At 39.3% G+C, this 20,293-nt stretch overlaps 1 protein-coding gene across 3 annotated transcripts in view; it reads left to right on the top strand.

Moving 5' to 3' along the window:
• Pcgf5 (polycomb group ring finger 5) overlaps positions 1–20,293 on the top strand; it is a 100,918-nt gene that overhangs the window by 58,816 nt on the left and 21,809 nt on the right. For all 3 annotated transcript variants that reach the window (XM_051199608.1, XM_051199606.1, XM_051199607.1), the window contains exons 2-3: positions 743–1,029; positions 19,422–19,518. In XM_051199608.1, coding sequence (XP_051055565.1) covers positions 918–1,029; positions 19,422–19,518 — 209 coding nt within the window. In that variant the 5' untranslated portion in view covers positions 743–917. The remainder of the gene's footprint in view (positions 1–742; positions 1,030–19,421; positions 19,519–20,293) is intronic.

The following is a 20,293-nucleotide window of genomic DNA, read 5'->3' as shown; positions in this document are numbered from 1 at the left end:
GAGGATCAATTCAAGGGTTCTAGGCCAGCCTGAACTATATGAAACTCAACCTCGGAAAACAGGAATGAATGAATAATTTTAAGTCAAAATGAAAGGAAAGTGTAATCAGGGAGAAGTGAGCATTAGTAGAGATAACACTGAGGACAGCTTTGGAGAGGGAGTCGCGGAGACAAGCAGCATGCAGCTCTCAGGAGGAAACATACGAGCCTGTCAGTCTACCTGAAGTGTTGAAGGAAAGGTTAAAATCAACCAGGAGTGTGGTTACTTTTTTTTTTTTTTTTTTTTTTCCTGTTAGTGAAGGGGAAGCGCTGACATTTTTTTGAGAAACATTGACTGCAATGGGTGTAATCAACATGGTAGCAGAATATAAGCTGGCCTGACTGGAGGGTGGCAGGCGTCTCTTTGAGGAGAGGATAAGGGCATCAACTTGACTTGACTATTAACTAGGAGAGTGCCGAAAGAAAGAGAGAGCATTTTGCTAGGTGGGTTAATGACTTCACTTTTGAGTCTTTGTACTTTGCATTGGCAGCATGCAACTATCTACTCCTAGATTCAGTAGCTTTGGGTGTTCGTGAGTGGCGGTAATAATTGAGGCTTCAGAACTGGGTGAATTTGTTACTCAGTTAAGTTGTAATAGACTTATAGGTTAACTGGACAATAAAGGTGATGTTCTGCTCACTGATAATGATATTAAATGTAATCCAAGGAATTTGATGCCTTCTTTCTGTGGTTTTGGAAACAGATATGAAAAAGCAGGACTGTGAAAGGGAGTGATGACCAGTGGTCTGTGCTCAGGCTGGATGTTCATGCTCATGCCTCAGGACATCTACCAAGAACGTTGTGCCAGCTACTGGGACCAGCTTTGCATCCACTTAGTGCCCCTCTTTGCCTGAACTGCTGAAGCCAGGTAACCACGAATGGCTACCCAAAGGAAACACTTGGTGAAAGACTTCAACCCTTACATCACCTGCTACATCTGTAAAGGGTACCTGATCAAGCCGACGACGGTGACAGAATGCCTCCATACATGTAGGTATCTTTATGTCACCTGCTCATCAGAATTTATCTGTGTTTGTTCCTTTAAAACTGTTGCACCCTGGTTTTGTCTGGATGGATTTTAAGTTTTAAAAAGCAATCTCGGAATTATTTCCAAGTTAATTTTCAGAATATTTATCTCGGGGGTGTCGTAAGCATGAGGTTTTCCTACCAGTTCAATCCTAATACATGTTGACTTTTAAAACCAGATTGTACAATGTTCTTAAAAGGCTTTAATTGGTAATGAATTTGCAAAAAGTGAACTATTTCAGTTTCTTTTAATGGCCCTGAAGGAGCTAGAGGATGCCTATGAGTTGTTTCCTTTACCAGTCCCAGCACTATCGGCCTGTCCTAAGAACCTAATGGGAATGCAGGTTGTTCACAGACCACTACCTGTCTTTTAGGGAGTTGCCTTGGTAATTCTGAAGCATGCCAACATAGAGTCCATGGCAGTATTGCCATAGCTGAAGAACTTTTAAGATCTCATTGTTTCCTGTCTTATCAGAGGGGAGGAGACCTTTTTATAACCACTTGTATGCGTATATACTTTCTGTGTTTTCTGCTAGTAAAGTTTTATTTTCTGACTTCAGTGGAATTAATTCCAGTAGGCTCAGTTTAATGTCTATTAAGCATTCTAAACTAGCAGCAATGCCTTTTTTCAAAGCTCCCTTTGAATGCTTCTCCCCCCATGAACAGATAAAATTCATACTTATTGTTTCAAAGAAATGAGCCAAATAAAATCATGTGGGAATTAAAATGACAAATTTTATGTTACATATAAATTAATCACAGTTTTAAAAACAGAATTTTATTGAATGCTGTTTGAACATACTGATACCTACTGGTTCTTGTGGTCAGCTCTGGTCACATATACTGTGGGAAATATGTCTAGTGGTGTTGATGGATACTCCTCTGTGACAGTAATTGCCACATGCTGTTCAATTAGTAGTTAACTATGAAATGTCTTCTATAGTTAACTTGTTCTTGCCTTATATTTAACTTGAACAGTTAATAATAAATTGTCATTGGAAACATTTATTGATTATCTACTCTGTCTCATCTGCTAAATACAGATGATACAAGAGTTCTCAAAATAATAATAAAATCTCTGACCAAGAAGTTTACATTCTAGGAAAGGAAGCTTATAATAAGTATATTCCATATTGGTAATGAATGGCATGGGAAGGAACCATTGTAGATAAGGATGGGGTTATTTTATATGTTGCCATGTCAGCCTCTCTACGCCATCTTAACAGAAACTTTAGGGGATTGAGCTCTGTGGGGATATGGGAAGAACCTTCTAGACAGAAGGAGTAGGAATAGCAGGTTCAAGAAACATTGGATCAGTTAAGACAACATAAACACACACACACACACACACACACACACACACACACACACACACCACCCCTGTAAGACATAGACTTCAAAGAAAGATAGTAAAATTTGGGATAGAGGTAGTGAAGAGTGGCTAGACTGGATGTTTTGGGAGAAGAGTCAGTAAGGTATGCACACTGGAGTGGACAGTCAAGCACATTGTGTTTCCTATTGTACCTATACAGACATATAAGTGGTTCACAGTCTGTTTTGTTTTGCCAATCCTAACATATGTGCATTGTTTTTGTATTTGGATCTCTCCAGCAGAAATGGCCAACTATGAGAGATAAGATTAAAAAAAGCACAAATCTCCCAATTCCTGTCTACTACAAATTTTATGTCCTGAAACAAATTTTGAAATAAAATTCAATTAGTATCTCATTTTTGAAGAAAACCAAAAAATTGTGGAAGTATACACACATGCATACACACACACACATATTTACGATCTTTTTCCTGACGAACCATGAAATTTTACTTAGCTACTTAAAGTAGCACTTTACCATTTATTTTAACATTGAAGAATACACTGTTAAAATTCTGTATAGAGAAGGATTATTTTCCATAGAAAGAGTAGCTGAGATTTTTTTTTTTTTTTGCCTTTTTTTTTTTATTTTATTTTTTTAATGCACTGTGGTCTGATTACATGTTCCCCTCCCCGAATCCCTCCTCCTCTCGCCTGTCTATTACCCAACACCATGCCCTTTCTTTCTCTTTTTAAAGAATGAATAACAAAACCCCAAGAAATTCACCTAGGTGTATGCATGTGTGAACACGATAACCCACAAAAACACAAAATCATACAAGTAAAATATACAAGTAAAAGACCAATAAGACAGAACAAATATGAGACAAAAAACCTACAAAAATACCATTGAGTTTGTTTTGTGTTGGCCATCTGCTCTTGCTCCTAGGCATGGAGCCTACTCTGAAGTATGGATAATATACTCAGTGAGACTCCATTGGTGAAGACTGATGTTTCCTTTGCGGTTGGGTACCTATTGCAGATAGCTTCTAGGTTAGGGGTAAGAGCTTGTGTCCACTCCCCGGTCTCAGTGAGGACCTATCTGGCTTGAACCTGTACAGGCCCTGTGCTTGCTTCCATAGTCTCTGTGAGTTCATATATGTACTGGTCCTGTTGTGTCTGGGGGCAGTTTCCATAAAATTCTCTATCATCTCTGGTTTTTACAGCCTTTTTGCATAGGTAGGTCCCTGAGCCCTAAATGGAGAGATTGATAAAGACATCCCTTTGAGGATTGAGTGTCCCAAAGTCCCTTACCCTATGTATACCGCCCACTTGTGGGTCTCTGTTAGTTCCCATCTACTGCAAGAAGAAGCATTTTTGATGATGGCTGATTGAGGCACTGATCTACTGATGTAACAGAATGTCATTTGGAGTCATTTCATTGCTATCTTTCTTTAGCAGAACAAGAGTATTTGATTTTCCCCGGGCTTGGCTTCTCTGTGTTCAATGAGATATCTTAGTGTTGTCTTCAGCAATAGGCCCATACTATCAGTTTGTGGAGAGCAGCCAATAATAGCCTTGGCAATAGCTTGTTGAAATAGTAGTTGAAAGTTTAAAGAAGTAAATAACAAACTATACAAATCATTCTAGTGTAAACAGTCCTTTGGCAATGGCCTGGCCCCTTTACTGAGAGTTGCAGTGGTAGAACTTTGATTAGAATATAATGGTTACCCTAAATGTGGACTTTATCATCCAAAGAGAACCCTGACCAGAAACCGGAGAAGTTGGATATTCAGCCTGGTGCCTGAGATCTGAGAATTCTATACTTAACTTTATACTAAGAGTATCTTATTAAAATGTCTGCACAAAACTACAGTGGAATGATACACTAGTAAAGAATGAATACACATTTATTCTTGCTGTGGGAACTTAGAAGACTTCTGTCCCATTAGTCAGTCAATGAGAAATACATAAGTGAAGTTAGGCGAGTGAGCAAAACCAGACATGGAATCTGCCCCCTGGCCTAGCTAGTCAAGCTGGAGAAGAGTGAGCGAGTTTTAAAAAATGTGTAAAAGAGGCACAGTGAAGATAATGGACATGATAGAATCTCAAGTGTGGGTCAGGATATTAGAGCAGAGTGGAATTAGAGAATTTCTGAGCTCCTGGAGGCCTTAGGCCTTTCCAGGTAGGGCCACATGCCCTTGGGCCTGCGGCAACAGAGGAGTGGGAGTTCTCCATCACAGAGCTTTGGCATGGGCAAATGCCTCAGCCTCCCCTCAGATTACTGTACTCCTTCCTCATTCTTCTCTCTCTCTCTTTTCTTCTGGTGGTGGTGGTGGTTTTTGTTTTGTTTTGATTTTTGGTTTTTAAGACAGGGTTTCTCTGTAGGCTTGGCTGTCTTTGAACTAGCTCTGTAGACCAAGCTGACCATGAACTCACAGAGATCACTTGCCTCTATCTAGCTTCATTCTCACTTCCTAAAAATACGTTTTCAATTGAAATAGAATTATATCATTTCCTCCTTCCCTTTCCTCCCTCCAGCCCCTTCCATGTTGTCTCCACTCTCAGGTGATATAAGTGCACACATGTGTGCACAAATAATTAAATAACAACCTGTTAAGTCTACTTTTGGGTGTGTGTGTGTGTGTGTGTGTATGTGTGTGTGTGTGTGTGTGTGTGTGGTTTCAGGGATGACCATTCTGCATTGGACAGCCTATAAGGGTTCCTCTCTAGGAGAGGCTTTGTCCCAGCAGTCACCAGTTGCTGTAGCACTGGGAACACATTTAAATTCCCCCCCTTCCACTTTGATATGCATATTGGTATCGTCATTCTTCCAGGCTGGTTTATGCAGCCATTTCTAGGAGACACTGTTTCATGGCAGAATTCCTGCCTCTTTCCCTCCCTTCTGCAGTGTTCCCTGAGCCACAGACACAGGAGCTATGACAGTTGTGTGTCTCCCATGACCCACTGATCTCTGCATTGTGTCCATTTGTAGCTTTCTGTAATGATCCCCATTTAGTATAAAGATGGACTTCTTTGGTGAGCACTGACAGCTACACTTACTTGTGGGTCTAAGGGTAAGATTTGGAATGTAGTAAGGAATTACATTAATCTAGCAAAATACCTGTAGTAGATTCTTTCCCAGTGACCCTGAGCTCACTTTTTCCAGGAAGCAGGGTAGGTAGGTGTTCAGTATTAGGCATGGTTCCCCCTCCCCCCATTGAGTGGACCTTTGGTCCAATTAGACAGCTGTTGGTTGGTTCTCTTTACCCTTAACAACAAAACTGTTGCAGAATCCCAGTCCATTTAGGCCCACCCCTGCTGCTGTTCTCATTCAAGTCCACCTTCCCTCCCTCTCACCAGACCCACTGTAGCACATTCTTAACCAGTATCAGGGTGGCTGTTTCTAAAGGCATGATGTCTGTCGCTGTGCTATGACTTTTCATCTTGACCAAAAAATGTCTCAGTGGTATACTGCTGCCTCCGGAGTGAATTAAGCTATTGTCTCTGGTTTGTTTGCCCTGCCTCTTCTTCTCCACAGAGGAGACACTTGGTTCAGGTACTTTACCTCCTTGCACGGACTTCCTTTGCTCTGTTCTCTGCCAGCAGTTATCCATCCTTTAACTAGAAACTTGGTTCCTCCAAGTTCCATCTAATCCATGCCCGCTCTGTCCACATAGATGTAGACTAAGTGTCTCTTTTATATCAGGGGAGTGTGTGATACAAGCTTAAATGCACAGTTAATGATTGATTACTGTGTTTTTTTCCTTTCAGCGACTCAAACGTAGTACTAGCTAACTTGAAGGACATGCACACAATGTTGGATAGGAGTTAGGAATTTAAAAAAAAAAAAAAAATCCTAGAACCAACTGAGGTAGGGATCTGTGAGTATTAGAGAAAGATAGACTGCAGAGTAGGAACAGTGTGTGATGGTGCTAGACCAAAGGCTATCCTCTGTCTTACAACAGGCCCTAAAAAGTGTGTGGGAGTTACCTAGGGTGTATATACTAGTGATTGTATACATTGTTGACTTTAAAAAAAAAATCACTTAAGGACAAAAGAGCATCATTCCAAAAGCTCAGATGTGATCACTGCAGTGCCATGCCAATGTCATCAGTGCAGTGTGATGTCATCACTGCACTGCATTGGTGCTTACCTCTTTCTAGATCAGAGCCCCTGTGGGACTCTTACAGTTCTTCCCTCAGGGGGAGAAAATGTGTTCATAGACATGAAATTCCATGCTGTACACACACACACACACACACACACACACACACACAAATAAATAAATAAATACATCCTGTGGCACATAATTTCTTCCTGCCCTTTCAGAAATTATTGCAGTAACCCTTGGAACAAAACACTGATTGTGTTCATTTTTAACTTATACAAACAAGGCAGGTTCACTGAAAGGTACAGTTGATGTTACTATGAAGAACTGGTGATTTCATATCTTAACACAACATTAAGAATGGAGGAGTTGACTCAGCAGGTTAAGGTGCCTGCCATCAAGCCTGAGTTATATTCCTCACATAGATACACACAGTAAATGTAAGACAATGCGGAAGAAGCTTACTCATGGTGGCAAATTATAATTAATTATTCACTGGTCTTGTTGTGAAGATTTATTTTTTTAAGTGTGCCTATATGGGGTTTTGCACATGAGTGTAGGTCCCCGCAGAAGCCATAAGAGGATGACAGATCCCATGGAGCTGGAGTTGCAGATTGAGCTGCCCAGCATGGGAGTCTGGAATCAAACTCTGGTCCTCTATAACTGTGTAAGAGTAGTACACACTCGTAAGTGACGAGCCATCTCTCTAGCACCCATGTATTGTTTTTGAATATCATAACCATTTGACTACTTAGTTTAGGTATAGGGGCTGATATTTAATGCTAAAATCTTACATCCCATACTCTTGCTTAAAGTGCAGTCTCCAAGCTATCAGCATCCATGAGCAACAATGTCACCTGGGAACTCATTAGCAGTGCAGATTCTTGGGCTTCACTCTAGACCTGTGGTATCAGAACCTATGGGGATAAGCAGAACCTGTATTAACAAGTCCTCTAGGTGATTCTGTGCTATATGAGAGTCTGTCAGGCACCACGCTAGACCAGATGTTGTCATTCTAGCATTTCTTAAATTAGACAGTTTACAGTTTAATCATATCATGATTAAAATACATGCTATTAAAAGATTGAAGTCGAAGCTATTGCTTATTGAGTGTTTGTCATGGGAGTTCAAGCTTTCTTTTCATTGTCTTATTTAATCTAACCAAGACCCCTTGTAGCTGGGCAGTATTATTTGGTCATTCAGCAAGTGTTTATTGGAAGCATTATTCTTGCTACAGGAAACAGAAACAAACATGACAGACCCACCCTGTGACCTCCTAGAATCTATGTTCTGATAGGGCAGACAGACAAAAAGAAAAAGGGAAAAAAAAAAAAAAAAAGGAATTTTAGGTTCTTTATGTAACAAATACTGTGAGGGAAATGAAGCAAAGAAAGGCCTTTCTTGGTTGTTGTTATTCATCAGAGACCTCAGAAAAGGAAGACACAGGGTACAGAAGGCTTGAGGAGAACTGAGAAATAAGAAACAACCAGTAAATACCAGAGCTGGGCCCTCAGTTCCACCACTGTGAGACTCGGGCACAGCTGCAAATGCATTAAGACATTTCCCTAAGTTTCTTTTTTTCTTCATCTACTTACCTTTATTTTTAATATTTCATTAAGTAACATTAATTATGTATGAGAGAAAACTGATTTTTGTGAGGTATTACTAGGCACTCAATAAAGATATGAATCTCCTCTATTAGTTCTGAATTGAATAGCTATCCTAATGTAAAAAGACATTATTTTTTATGAAATTTCTGATATTTTCTTAATAAGGTTTTTAGTGTGGGAGTAAAAATCTGTTTTTATTTAGAAAAATAAAATATCCAAATTGAAATTACATTACTAGTAGGTGCGCATATAGTGTCATAGGTTGCAGTAGAAATGAAGACACCATCGTACTGGTTTTAAAAGCGCCAGGTAGTGTTTTAGCACTCATTAATAAAAGTGATTACATTGTTCATTTTGATGATTTTTAGAAATAAGAGTAGTTACTGGTTTTAAACAGTCTGGGTACTAGCTGTTAATTATGCTAAAGATGAATTATGTTAAGTTTATGGATCTTTTTTATTTTGAAGCAGTGAGGAATAAACCACCAAGCAAAGCATCATCATAGAAGACACAAACAGATAAACTAAGGGATAACAAAAATTTAAAACTTGGAATTGTTTTGTATATTGATGTCTGGTAGTAAACATGGGCCAGGATGAATTAGAACCCATACCAGTGTTGGACTGAGGTCAAAGTATGAAACAGAAAGGCCTCAGTGCTAGAGATAATGGTAAATACACTGTACTGATTAAGAACCAGCTTGAAGGTTGGATGCAAACTAAGGAACTGCAATCTAATGTTGTAGAAAATGACTTCTTTTGCATACTTTGAAGAATCTTCACAATTGCTTTGTTTTATAATACTGATTTTCTACAGACTATTGTATTAAAAAAAAGGAGTAAACAAAACTCCCTTAGAATCTGCTCCTACTGACTGATAGAGAAAAGCTCCTTGTAGACATTAGTTACGATTGAAAGGGGTGCATTTTGATTGTTGCTGGAAACTCAGAATTCCTTCAGTTGACTACATAGGCTTCTTTCTAACTTGAGTACAGTGATAGAGTTGTAGGCCTAGAATCTTGGCTCCCTTTACTATCCTAACCCCTATGGCATCCTTTTGTCTCTACACATTTATTGAGCTTGTTATTGCTTAGATTCTGGTTCAGGCACTTGGGACATAGTAAGCAGTAGAGCATGCAGTAGGTAAATCACAGTGTATATTAGAAAGTTATCACTATATGCTGTAGATAAAGGGAAGGTCATACTGGGCAGGGGAAATTGGACAGTCAAGAAGGTGTTATAGTTTATAAAAGTCTGTATGGTATCTAGAATAAGCTTCATTAAGTCAGTATGTTTGAACTTATGGTAGAGAAGTTAGCCTGTCAGTTATCATAGAGAAAGAAGTTCTATGCAGAGCAAATACCAAGATCAAAGATTTGAAGGTATGAATGTGGCATGTTGGAAAGCAACAAGGAGGCCAGTACAGCTAGACATCAGTGAGTCAGTGGAAGTGGAGAGGTGAGGAGGTGGTGGTGTGGGCTACAGGATCTGCACATCTAAGGATTTGGGTGGCTTTTGTTTTGTTTCTTCTGAGGGAAATGAAGCCCATTTCATGAATGGTTTTGAGTAAAGGGATAATACAAACTGCATTATAGTTAAAAAAAAAAAAAAAAAAAAAAAAAAGAACCGCCTAAATTACTGTATTGAAAATAGAAATATCAGGACCCTACTGCAATATTTATGGAAAGGGATGGTCATGGCTTGCACCAGGGTGGTGATGCTGGCAAATGACAGATTCTGAATATGCTTTGAAGGTAGACCCTGCTTGTTAATGAAGACTGTCAGCATATAGAACATACATGAACAGTGAAACCATGAAGAAAATGAATATGGATTACAGAATAAAATACCAAATGAGGGCTTAACCCAGGAGACAATAAAGAGGAGCCAAGAGGTAGGCAGACTCTGAGTGTTAAGAACGGGGGAAATCAGCTGAGTTATGTGTTTAGTTAAGTTAGTAGGACAAGTTTGGCTGTATGGATCCTGTTAAGAGCAGTTTTAGTAGATGAAAGGAGAAAAAAATATGAGTACATTTGGGAAGACAGAAACCCTTTAATTTCCTAGTTGACCATTGTACTGTGAATGATATATTTAACTTTTTTTCTTTTGTAATGCTGGAAATTGAACCTGAGGCCTCACAAGTCCTAGGTACAAAATCTACCACTAAAGAAAATCCAAGCCCTGTACTTAACCTTAATAAAGATACAGATTGGATGAAAAAATAAGGGTTTTTTTGGGGGGGTTATATAGGTATCAATTTCTAGTTTTATTACAACAGGGAACAAAGCAATGGAGAGATAGTTGGCAAGGAATAGAATCAGCAAGTATTTTACACTAAGAAAATGGCCTGCCTGTACACTACTAGTAAGAATCGTTAGGAGGGGTTTATATATGCCAGGTGACAGATAAGATATCCAGTGCACAGGGCTGAAATTACAGAGGTAGGTCCATGAGTGCTCTGGAAACAGGTTAGGACACAGTAGAGGAACTAGTGGAGAAGTAGGTAAGTAGGTGTTGGTACAAGTTCCCTTTGATTCTGTTAGTATTGTTTTTTTTTTTTTTTTTTTTTTTTTTTTTAGTAAAGGGGGAAGTGAGGTATTTGGTGAATAGTGAGAAGGGAGAAGGATTTGAATCAGAATATGTAGGATTTAAATGTAATCAAGATTCTGGTTTAATTGAGCTGGTGTGACCAAAGAAAAAAGGGCATTTTTAGTCTGTGTTTTATTATTATAATGAAACACCTAAGACAGGCAACTTTCAAAGAAAAGAGGTTTGAGAAAGAGTTTAAAATCAGGAGGCTCTTTAGTGTGGCTTCTGGTGATTGCTGCAGATGGCACCACACTGTGGCCTAAGCATTTGCAGGAGCAAAAAGTCAGATCTCAAATCAGGAAGCAGATCGAGGAAGGAGAGACCAAGCTGGTGTAGAAGCTCCTAATAGCTAGAGCTACCTCCCCTTCAAAAGCAGTGCCTCCGAGACATAGAGACCATGCTCTGGACTCCACTTTTAAAGGGTGCATCACCTCCTGCATCCTAACATTAGGGGCCAAGCATGAAGCATACAGACTCTGCGGGAGCAGACCTCATCCAAACCATAGCAGAGAGGCAGAGGAGTTGAAGTGTGTGTGTGTGTGTGTGTGTGTGTGTGTGTGTGTGTGTGTGTGTGTGTTAAACAAGAGTAGTAATGCTGCAGTGTGTGTGTGTGCGTGCGCGCGCGTGTGTGTTAAACAAGAGTAGTGATGCTGCTGCATCCATGGTATTCTACCTGACTTCTCATGTGAGGTTCCTCTCATTCTGCCTTCCTACTCAGTGTCAGGTTTCCCACATCATACATAAAGCATAGTCTCTGTCCTGAATCTGTTTAAAGCCTTTTCCCTTGCTGCCTCCTGTTTCTTTGTCCCAGTGGGAGAGAAAGGGATACAGCATTTGAGGAAGTATGGAGAGGGAAAAAAAATGCTATTCTGATATACACCATGCAGTTGTTATCATAATAGTGTGATGGGAGATGCCATTATGCATATATGTTTCTCATACTGGTTAATGAATAAAGCACTGTTGGCCAATAGGAAAGGAAGATAGGAGGGACTAGGAGACAAGGAGGAAGTAGTGAGGAGGAGTCAGGATGGAGAGTCTGGAGAGAACAGAACCCCCGTTCCTCCGCTCACGGTAAGACCACGTGGAAATACATAGAAATGGGTTAATACTTAAGACAGAGCTAGCCGATAAGAAACTAGAACCTGGCCAATAGCATTGTATCAAATACAGAGTCTCTGTGCGTTATTTGGGGCTGGCGCGGCGGTGGGACCAGACTGGCGGAAAAACCATACTCCTTACAATAGTGTTTTGAGGCAAGCTATATTTAACAGCATAGGAGAAATATTAGAAAAACCAAAACGCTCATGGAAGTAAATTGAAGCTGTTGAGGAATTTTAAAATCAGTGTTAGTTACACATGTAGGAATATATGTTATAAAAAGCAGGAAACATACCTGTCCTGCAAATAGTCATAGCCTACTTACAACCTGTTAGCAGATAAAGTCCTCAATACAAAAACAGTATGAAAAAAAATGTTACCCATAATGACTTATAGGATTAAGGTTCTAGTTCAGTGGTGGAAAGCTTGACCCCCAGCACCCAAAAAATAACAAAGAATGGTACAGCAAGACATGGTTGTGAATGCCTTTAGCCCCAACACTCAGGAGACAGAGGCAGGCAGACCTCTGAGCTAGAGACCAGCTCCCCGCCAGCCAAACCTGCATAAGGAGACTGTTTTGTTTCTTTGGTTTTGATTTATTTTTGTTCTTTTTAAAGAATGACACATAAGGTGATACAGTCAAAGAAGGAGGTAAAAAATGTTTTAAGTTGCCACATAAGACCAATACACTAGATATTCTTAGCAGAAGTCTGCCCTTGGGCAGTTTGCTAAATAAAGTGTTACTAATGATGGCAATGCTAAAGATATGAGAGAAAAGTTGATCAGTATTTTATGGTCAGTAATGTCAGAATTAGTGCTCAGGAAGAGAAATCTGAGTTACCTTGTGCTATCGAAGCTGGAAACAGGCTCTGTGATAGATAAGAAATGTGGATGAGCTGTTTGTCTAAGATAGGCCAACAAATGACCTTGTACCTGTTGTGCAGATGCCTCCAAAATCTTGAAAATAAGGAAGTGAGATAGTTCTTGGATAATTCAGCTGTGAAGTCGGTGTTTAATAGTGCATCAAAGCAGGTTTCTTCAGAATGATTGGGAAGTGACTGTGAGCTAACTTCTAGCCCAAGGAGCAATCCTGGAGTGTGCTGAGCATGAGACTCAGGAGAAAATGGCTAGTGATGAAGTGTTAGTGGAGCTTGGACAAGAACCTACCCCACCTTGCCCCAGAAAAAGAAGTGTCCTACATGAGAAGATAGTTTTTTCCAGGTGAAGCCATTAATGTGTCTTAAACATCATATCAGAATTACAAAGTTGAAATGGTTGCAGGATATTAACTACAACATGATAGGCATTTCAATCCCAGTGGAGTGCCTATCTGTTAAAATAGGTATATCAAGTCAGTAATGGTCTGATGGTATTCAATACTTGTTGATTCTCCTTCTTCTGAGTGTATGCTCACCCAGTAATCTAATTAGCAGAAGGAGCTCACAATTACCAAGAATTTACAAGTTACCAGACACTATAAACCAGTAATTACATTTGGTCCTCATAACAACTGAGTAAGGTATACCTTTTTAAATCTCCCTTATACTCGGTTACAGAACAAACCACTTGCCTGATGGCGGGGTAGGTAAGATTCAGGTGTGAGCAGTCTGTGGCAGTCATCCGGAATGACCATGCTGTGCTACTTTAGCCTCCCTACTTGTACCTAACTCACATACTATTTGATTATATCTTGTCCTGTGACAGTGACTAATCCTTGAGGTTGATCAAGTGCTTTTGAGTATAGTGTAGCAGGGAGCCACATCCTAGACTGAAGCATCTAACAGGTTCTGTAAAGGAGGATGTTTGTGACCAGCTTCTGTCCACCGTGCATCACTTTCCAGTGTTTCCCAAGTTACCTTTGGCTTCCCCAATGAAAGAGCTTTGCAGAGTTAGTGTCTTGGGGCAGGTGAATTAATCCCAAAGGGAACCTGCAGATATGCTCTTTAAAACTATGGTCCAGCAATAGCCATCTCCCTGTTAATTTGTATACTTGACCTTGTTCAAACCTAAAGAACTGTAGAAGAATTCAGTTAGTAATCTTTTTCACCTAATGATGTTTATGGTGAATTAATGATAAATTAAAGATACAAAGTAGGGGAGGGGTAGTATAAAGTCCTTGCCTAACACGCTTGAGGCCCTGGATTTATCCACCACTTTGCAGCAACAATAAGATGTCTTCTTGAAGTCAGGGGCTAAGTTCTCTCTATCCTAAGATACATTGCATTGTGCTTTAGATGTGAAATTGGGAAATTTGGATGCCAGTTCTACTGCATGGCTAGGACTGTCTTTTTGGGGTCTTTAGTGCATTGCTCATTTGTCCGAGGAGCGCGGTCAGAGTCTGAAATGTAGTCCATACAAAGATCTGAGCCCAGAGTCTGGCATCTGCTAGGACTCGACATGCTTAGCGTTGTCATTGAAGTGCTTTTGCACCTGGGATATCTGAAGAGCCGAACTGTGTCTGCCACATCTCTGGAGTGGCTTGGTGAGAAGGAAGGCTTGGTGATCTTCATGCTTAGTCTTCAGAGACTGGGGCCTTCTTAACACCATTCAGAGGCCAGTTAGGTTAGCCAGGAGAACAGTTCAACATTTCTATAAGGTTCCTTAAAGTGTGCTCTCTTGCTAGTCTGGATTTCGGTTCCTGAACTGAGGCTCACAGACCGCTTCCGAGTGATGAAAAGTTGTTAAACATTAGAAACCTTATCGCCATTTCACGTTTTTCTTTGGGCCTAGGTTTCCTCAAGCTTTCATTTGTGTAATATAAACACAGTGTTTACTTTGCACCTCAGAAAAGCCAGAAGGCAGTTATATTTCCTAGAGTTTTGTTTCTTTAAAGAAAAGAACAAATAGCTATTTGAAAGGCCATTTTATTTATGAAATATACTAAAGGAGATCTAATTCTACAAGCTGACTCATGTACAACTCCCAAATTAATGAATAAGGAAGTCTCATTCTATATTTTATATACCAGTAGGAAAGAGCATGAAGAGATACATTGTATGGATCAGTTATGACATAGACTCTGAATTCAAGTCCTCACTTTCACCATTTACTGTCTATCATTGATAATGTTGGACAGTTTGTCCTCTATTCATGTATGAGGTCAAACACTGCTACCCAATTTAGTGGAAATCAGATTATTAGATTGTATTAATGAATCTAATGCAGTGGTTCTCAACCTGTGGATTGCAACTCCTTTGGCAAACTTCTCTCTCCAAAATTATAGTTATAAAGTAGCAATGAAATAATTTTATGGTTGGGGTCACCACAACATGAGGAACTGCATATTAAAGGGTTGCAGCCTTAGGAAGGTTGAGGATCACTAAATTGATACATTGAATTGCTTGTCAATTTGGATATTCACATTATACATAGAAGTCAGAAAATACATACATATGTAGGATGGTGGCTATTATGTAATTCCTGTCATATACTGATGATGATTGCAGCCATCCAGCCACCAGCAAATCATTTGAACATTGAGGAACTCTAGGATAAAAATGGGGTGGTGTTCTACATCTTAATTTTTCTTTTTAAATTTATTTTTCAAATTTAATTATTTTTAAGGTTAGTTTTGAGCCTTAAACTCTAGAAATGTCTCAGTTCATGTCATAAATCCTGCATTTAGTTAGGTATTATTGTTATCATTAATAGAAAAGACCCACAGAAGCTTCTTGTTTTTTCATTTTGATGACATGAATAAAATATGGTATTTTCAAATGTCCCCATTGAAAAATAAACCCACTTTTTGACAGGAGTTTCTGTCCATTTAGAGTCTTGAGTAGAAATAACTGTGGTCCACAATAGGTATGGTGGTTCCTGCCTGTAACCCCATATAATTTGATAGTGTGCCTGAGCAATATAGTAACTTCAAGACCACCCTGAGCTACTGAGATTCAGTCTCAAACTGAAATTTCAAACAAGGCTGGGGACACACCTGCCTGCCATGGTGAAGGCCCTGGATTTAGTCCCCACCCCCCAAAAGTAGCCCGCATGTGCATTGAAAATTATCTGCTATTAATACAGGGCTGAAGAGCTGGCTCAGTACTAAGATCACTGCTCTTCAAGGGATCCAGGTTCTATTGACAGCACCTACATGTTGGCTCACAACCATCTATGTGTGACTCTAGTTCTAGAGGATATAAGGCCTTCTCTGGTCTCTGAGAGCACTGCACACATATGCACAGATATACATGCAGACAAAACATCCATCTGCACAAAATCCTAAAAATTAGAGTATCTCATAGCCACATTTAAAGAAACAAGTTTAATATTTAACCAGTATATCTAAGATAATTGGTATTCCCATTTGTATAACAAAAATTATTTAGGTTAATTATATTTTAAATATTTTAAATCTAGTGTGTATTTACAATTGCATTACATCTCAACTTAACCACATTTCAGGTACTTGTAACAGCATGTGACCAGTGGCTTCCATATTGAAAATCCAGATCTAGAATGTAGATAAGTATTCCTCATCAGTGTTCTGGTACTGATGCTGCTTTGACCACAAGCAGCTCACACACATTATTTTTAGAACTCTGTGTACCTTTGCATGCTTCAGCCTTACGTCTCTTTGATCAGATAACTTAGATTAGTATTGGTGTCCCTGGGAAGATATGGTCTTACCCTTAGTGTCTTGGCTAGTCTAATGAGGATTTGCTCTGGGCATGGCATGTACCTGTGTTTGGTCAAGGTTTGTAGACAACCATGGGTTGCTGAATTCATTAAGTGTGATAAAACTTGTGAATCACAAGAATCAGAGCTCCAGGTCAGTATTAGCCGTATTAGGCTTCATCAAAAATCATTTACTCTTGTTATCTATTATTTTTTCCCTTTAACTTTTAGTTATCTAGTGACTCTAGGGAATGAGTACATACATACCAGGACTTTCCTAAAGGAATTCCGTCTGTTTTTAACAAAATGACCCTCTGAGAGATTATTTTGACTTTTGAACAAACATTTAAGAACCCTTTTGGAGTCTGGGCACAGTGGTGCTTATGTGTAATCCCAGTCCTGGAGGGCTAGAAACAGGAGGACCAAGATTAATAAATTCATAGCCTGGGCTACATGAGTCCCTGTACCAAACAAACAAAAACTTGTATGCACTCTTTAGGTATCAGGATATCTTGAAGAACAAGACTAATATTTCTATATTATACTTTGGGCTACTTTTATTATCTTAACTTTTAAACATGTTTTCCAATGCCTTTCATCTAGATTTCAGAAGAATTATAGTGAAGAGATTACTACCCTTGACTGTTAGAATAAAGGGAAAGATAGAATGGGACTTAAATGCCCTTATCAAACAGCATAGAAAAGATGTATTGAGATGGCACTTTCTTACCTACCCTGATCATTGCATCTAAACAACTGCCAGACATCAGGACTCTGCCTCTACCTTCTTAAGGGCAGGGAAGATAAGACTGCCACTTACCATTAAAATGTACGTGTGTTTCTAAGCATAGTATACATTCTTTAAGGATAGGGACTTTTGTGTCATTCATTCCTATATTGCCAGCTTCTAGTCTAATACCTGACATTCAGTTCTTTAAGTAAATGAAAAATTAAATTAAGTAAGTGATTTTATTTCCCATACATACTAAGTAATTTTAAGATTAGAGGCAGAGACAGGCAGGTCTCTGTGAGTTCGAGGCCAGCCTGGTCTACAAAGCTAGTTCCAGGGTAGGCTCCAAATCAATACAGAGAAACCCTGTCTCAAAAAAACAAATAAACAAAAAAAAAAAAAAAAATGAAATGACTGGCAGAATTCTCCCTGTTGTTGCTCTAGGCAGTGTGTGTGATATGCCTGAGTTTGCAGACTTAATCTCAGTGGGAGACCTCTTTGTATTTGCTCCTGACCAGTCATTTAGACAAACTTCACTTCTGTCAGAGCATATGGGATATAAGGAGAAGAAAGGGATTAGCGTGGGGGCAGTTGTAAAATAAAGGAAGAGTAGCAGGTCTATACCCAGAGGGAAAATGAGATAATATAGAGAAAAGATACTGGAAAGGGAATTATTAGGATAGGGATTGGATTGCAGTTTTATAGTTCAGTTGCTGAAATTTGCAGTTGGCTTACTAGGTAACAGACGCATAGGTAAAAGATAAAAGGAACCCATAACCACAGAAATTAGTTCTGTTCAGAGGAAATGTGGGCTGTTTTGCCATATGGCTCCAAACTTTTGTTTTTCTGTCTCTCATGTGATTTTATTTTCTCCCTTCAACCATAATAATATGATATCCAAATTTTGTCTTAACCGGTGGGTCTGTAAACACAAGCTTATCCATCCCACTTACAGGCAGGAAATGGTCCTACAATGGACCCTCTGGTCATCCTACCCAGGTCCCTCTGGCTTTATCTTCACTATATTGTGATCACTGAATCTCATCCCAGACTTTAACTTGTCAATGGCTTCCATGATGTTGCCATGTTTTTCACATAGAATGTGTCTGACCTTTACTGCATTGCCACCACCTTTAGGGCCCTGACCTTCTTGTAAGCACCTGTCACTCCGAGAGGCTGCCCCTCCTTCCCCTTTTCCAGAACCACTTCTCCCCTTCGGCAGCATCTCCTAAGCTTTCTGTTCTTCATTTAGAATCTTCTAATTCCCTTGTCCATTTCTCAGCCTTTCTTCCAGTTCCACCTCTTATGCCTTTGTGCCAACATGACACCCATATCCTATTCTGTATGTTTTGTGACACTGGCATCCCTGAGCGCAAATTCATCATGCTCTGTAAGGCCCAGAAATTCTGTCGTAATCACTGTTTTGTCCCAGGACCCACCTCAACAGTATAAGTAATCAAACATGTTGAAAACTCTGCAGAGTTTTGTTTTTCCATTATTGTGGATTAAACCCATGGTCTCACAGACATGATGTGCTTTACCGCTGAGCTACATGTCCAGCCTTTCAAGTTTATTGAGAATGGTTTATATTTCAATCAGATAAACTTTTAGCAAAAGAAATAAAATCAGAAATTTTTACGTTTCTCTGTCATACTTTAAATAAGAAAGACACTTTTATATAAAATGTACCAGTTTTTAATGGGCTATGAATAGAGAAACAATAAGTAAATTGGAATTTTCTTTTGATATTGTGGCAGTAGTATTTGATTTCAGTTAGGCTTTATTTGGGGAGTATAATTTTAAAAATTTGTTGTAGCACGAATAATAAAAACCCAGAGACACATATTGGAGTAAAAGCTGAAAATCAGAGAAGTAAATCGGCCAGCCACTAATGCTCAAATCAAAGGGGTGATCCACAGAACCTCAGACTGCTCCCAACTGCACTGGTCCTCAGACTTGGCTGAGCTCCTGTCTCCTCCCGCCTTATATTCCTCTCCAGTGCTGGGATTAAAGCCATGGGATCCCAGGTGCTGAGATCATCTTTGTGTGAGCTCTGTTTCTCTTTTAGATGGGATCAATTTTGTATAGCTCTGGGTAGCTTTAAACTCACAGATATATGTCTGCCTCTGGGATTAGAGTATACCATCACTACCTGGCCTCTGTGGCTAACTAGTGTGGCTAGCTTTGCACTCTGATATTCAGGCAAGCTTTATTTGTTATATCATAAACAAAATATCACCACATTTTGTAGTGTTTAATTTTAACCTACTGTCTTATTTTTTCTTAGTCTGTAAGACCTGTATTGTCCAGCACTTTGAAGACAGCAATGATTGTCCGAGGTGTGGCAACCAAGTTCATGAAACAAATCCATTAGAAATGTTGAGGTAAAGATACATATTTCATAATTTGTATAATTTTATATACATTTGTAATCTTTATCATTTATTATGCTATTTGAACATGTCAGACATTTAGTCTTTTTATTGCATTTTACTTCATTTTTAAATCTTTTAATAAAAGTTTGAAATAAGATTGTGTAATATTTAGGAAATATATCTGCAGTTAAAATGACAATATTTTCTTGGGCTTTTCAGAGTGACTTCAGTTGAATTATTTTCAGATGCAGATGAACTAGATTGGATAAATGTGTTGGTAATACAATTATCAGGAAGGCAATGGTAGGAAAAATGCATGCTGGGAGAAAAGAGACTGACAGGTGATGGTACCTAAGAATGGAAGGATGGTGTGAGGTACTTAAGAAAGGGTATGTGGGAGACAGACCAAGGAGTAGCTGAGAGTGAGGCTCAGAGAAAAGTGTGAGAATCGGGTGGAAAAAACAGTCCTCTACTCTGGGCCTGTTTGGGAGTGTTGTAGTATTATTTAAAACTGTAAGAAAGTGAGGTAGCTAAGGGATGTTCTATGTTGCTCTGGAGGGATTTTATGAGACAGTCTTGACATACGTGGGTAAAAGGAGGTGGCTGATTGTTCAGCATCTGTTGAAAATACAGACTAGACCTAAGGTGTGAAGCAAACAACTGCTCACATGTTAGTTTCCAGCTACAAAAATAGATGAGGACCCTGGAAACATGGCCCGTGGAAAAGAACTGAAAGAAGGAAGGTGACATACAGAGAGCAACACAGAATATGCAGCCCTTCCTA

This window comes from Phodopus roborovskii, unplaced genomic scaffold (genome assembly GCF_943737965.1).
Source record: "Phodopus roborovskii unplaced genomic scaffold, PHOROB, whole genome shotgun sequence".
NCBI classification, from domain to species: domain Eukaryota; kingdom Metazoa; phylum Chordata; class Mammalia; order Rodentia; family Cricetidae; genus Phodopus; species Phodopus roborovskii.
Note: the sequence above shows the minus strand (reverse complement) of the source record. Positions and strands in the feature narration are given on the sequence as shown.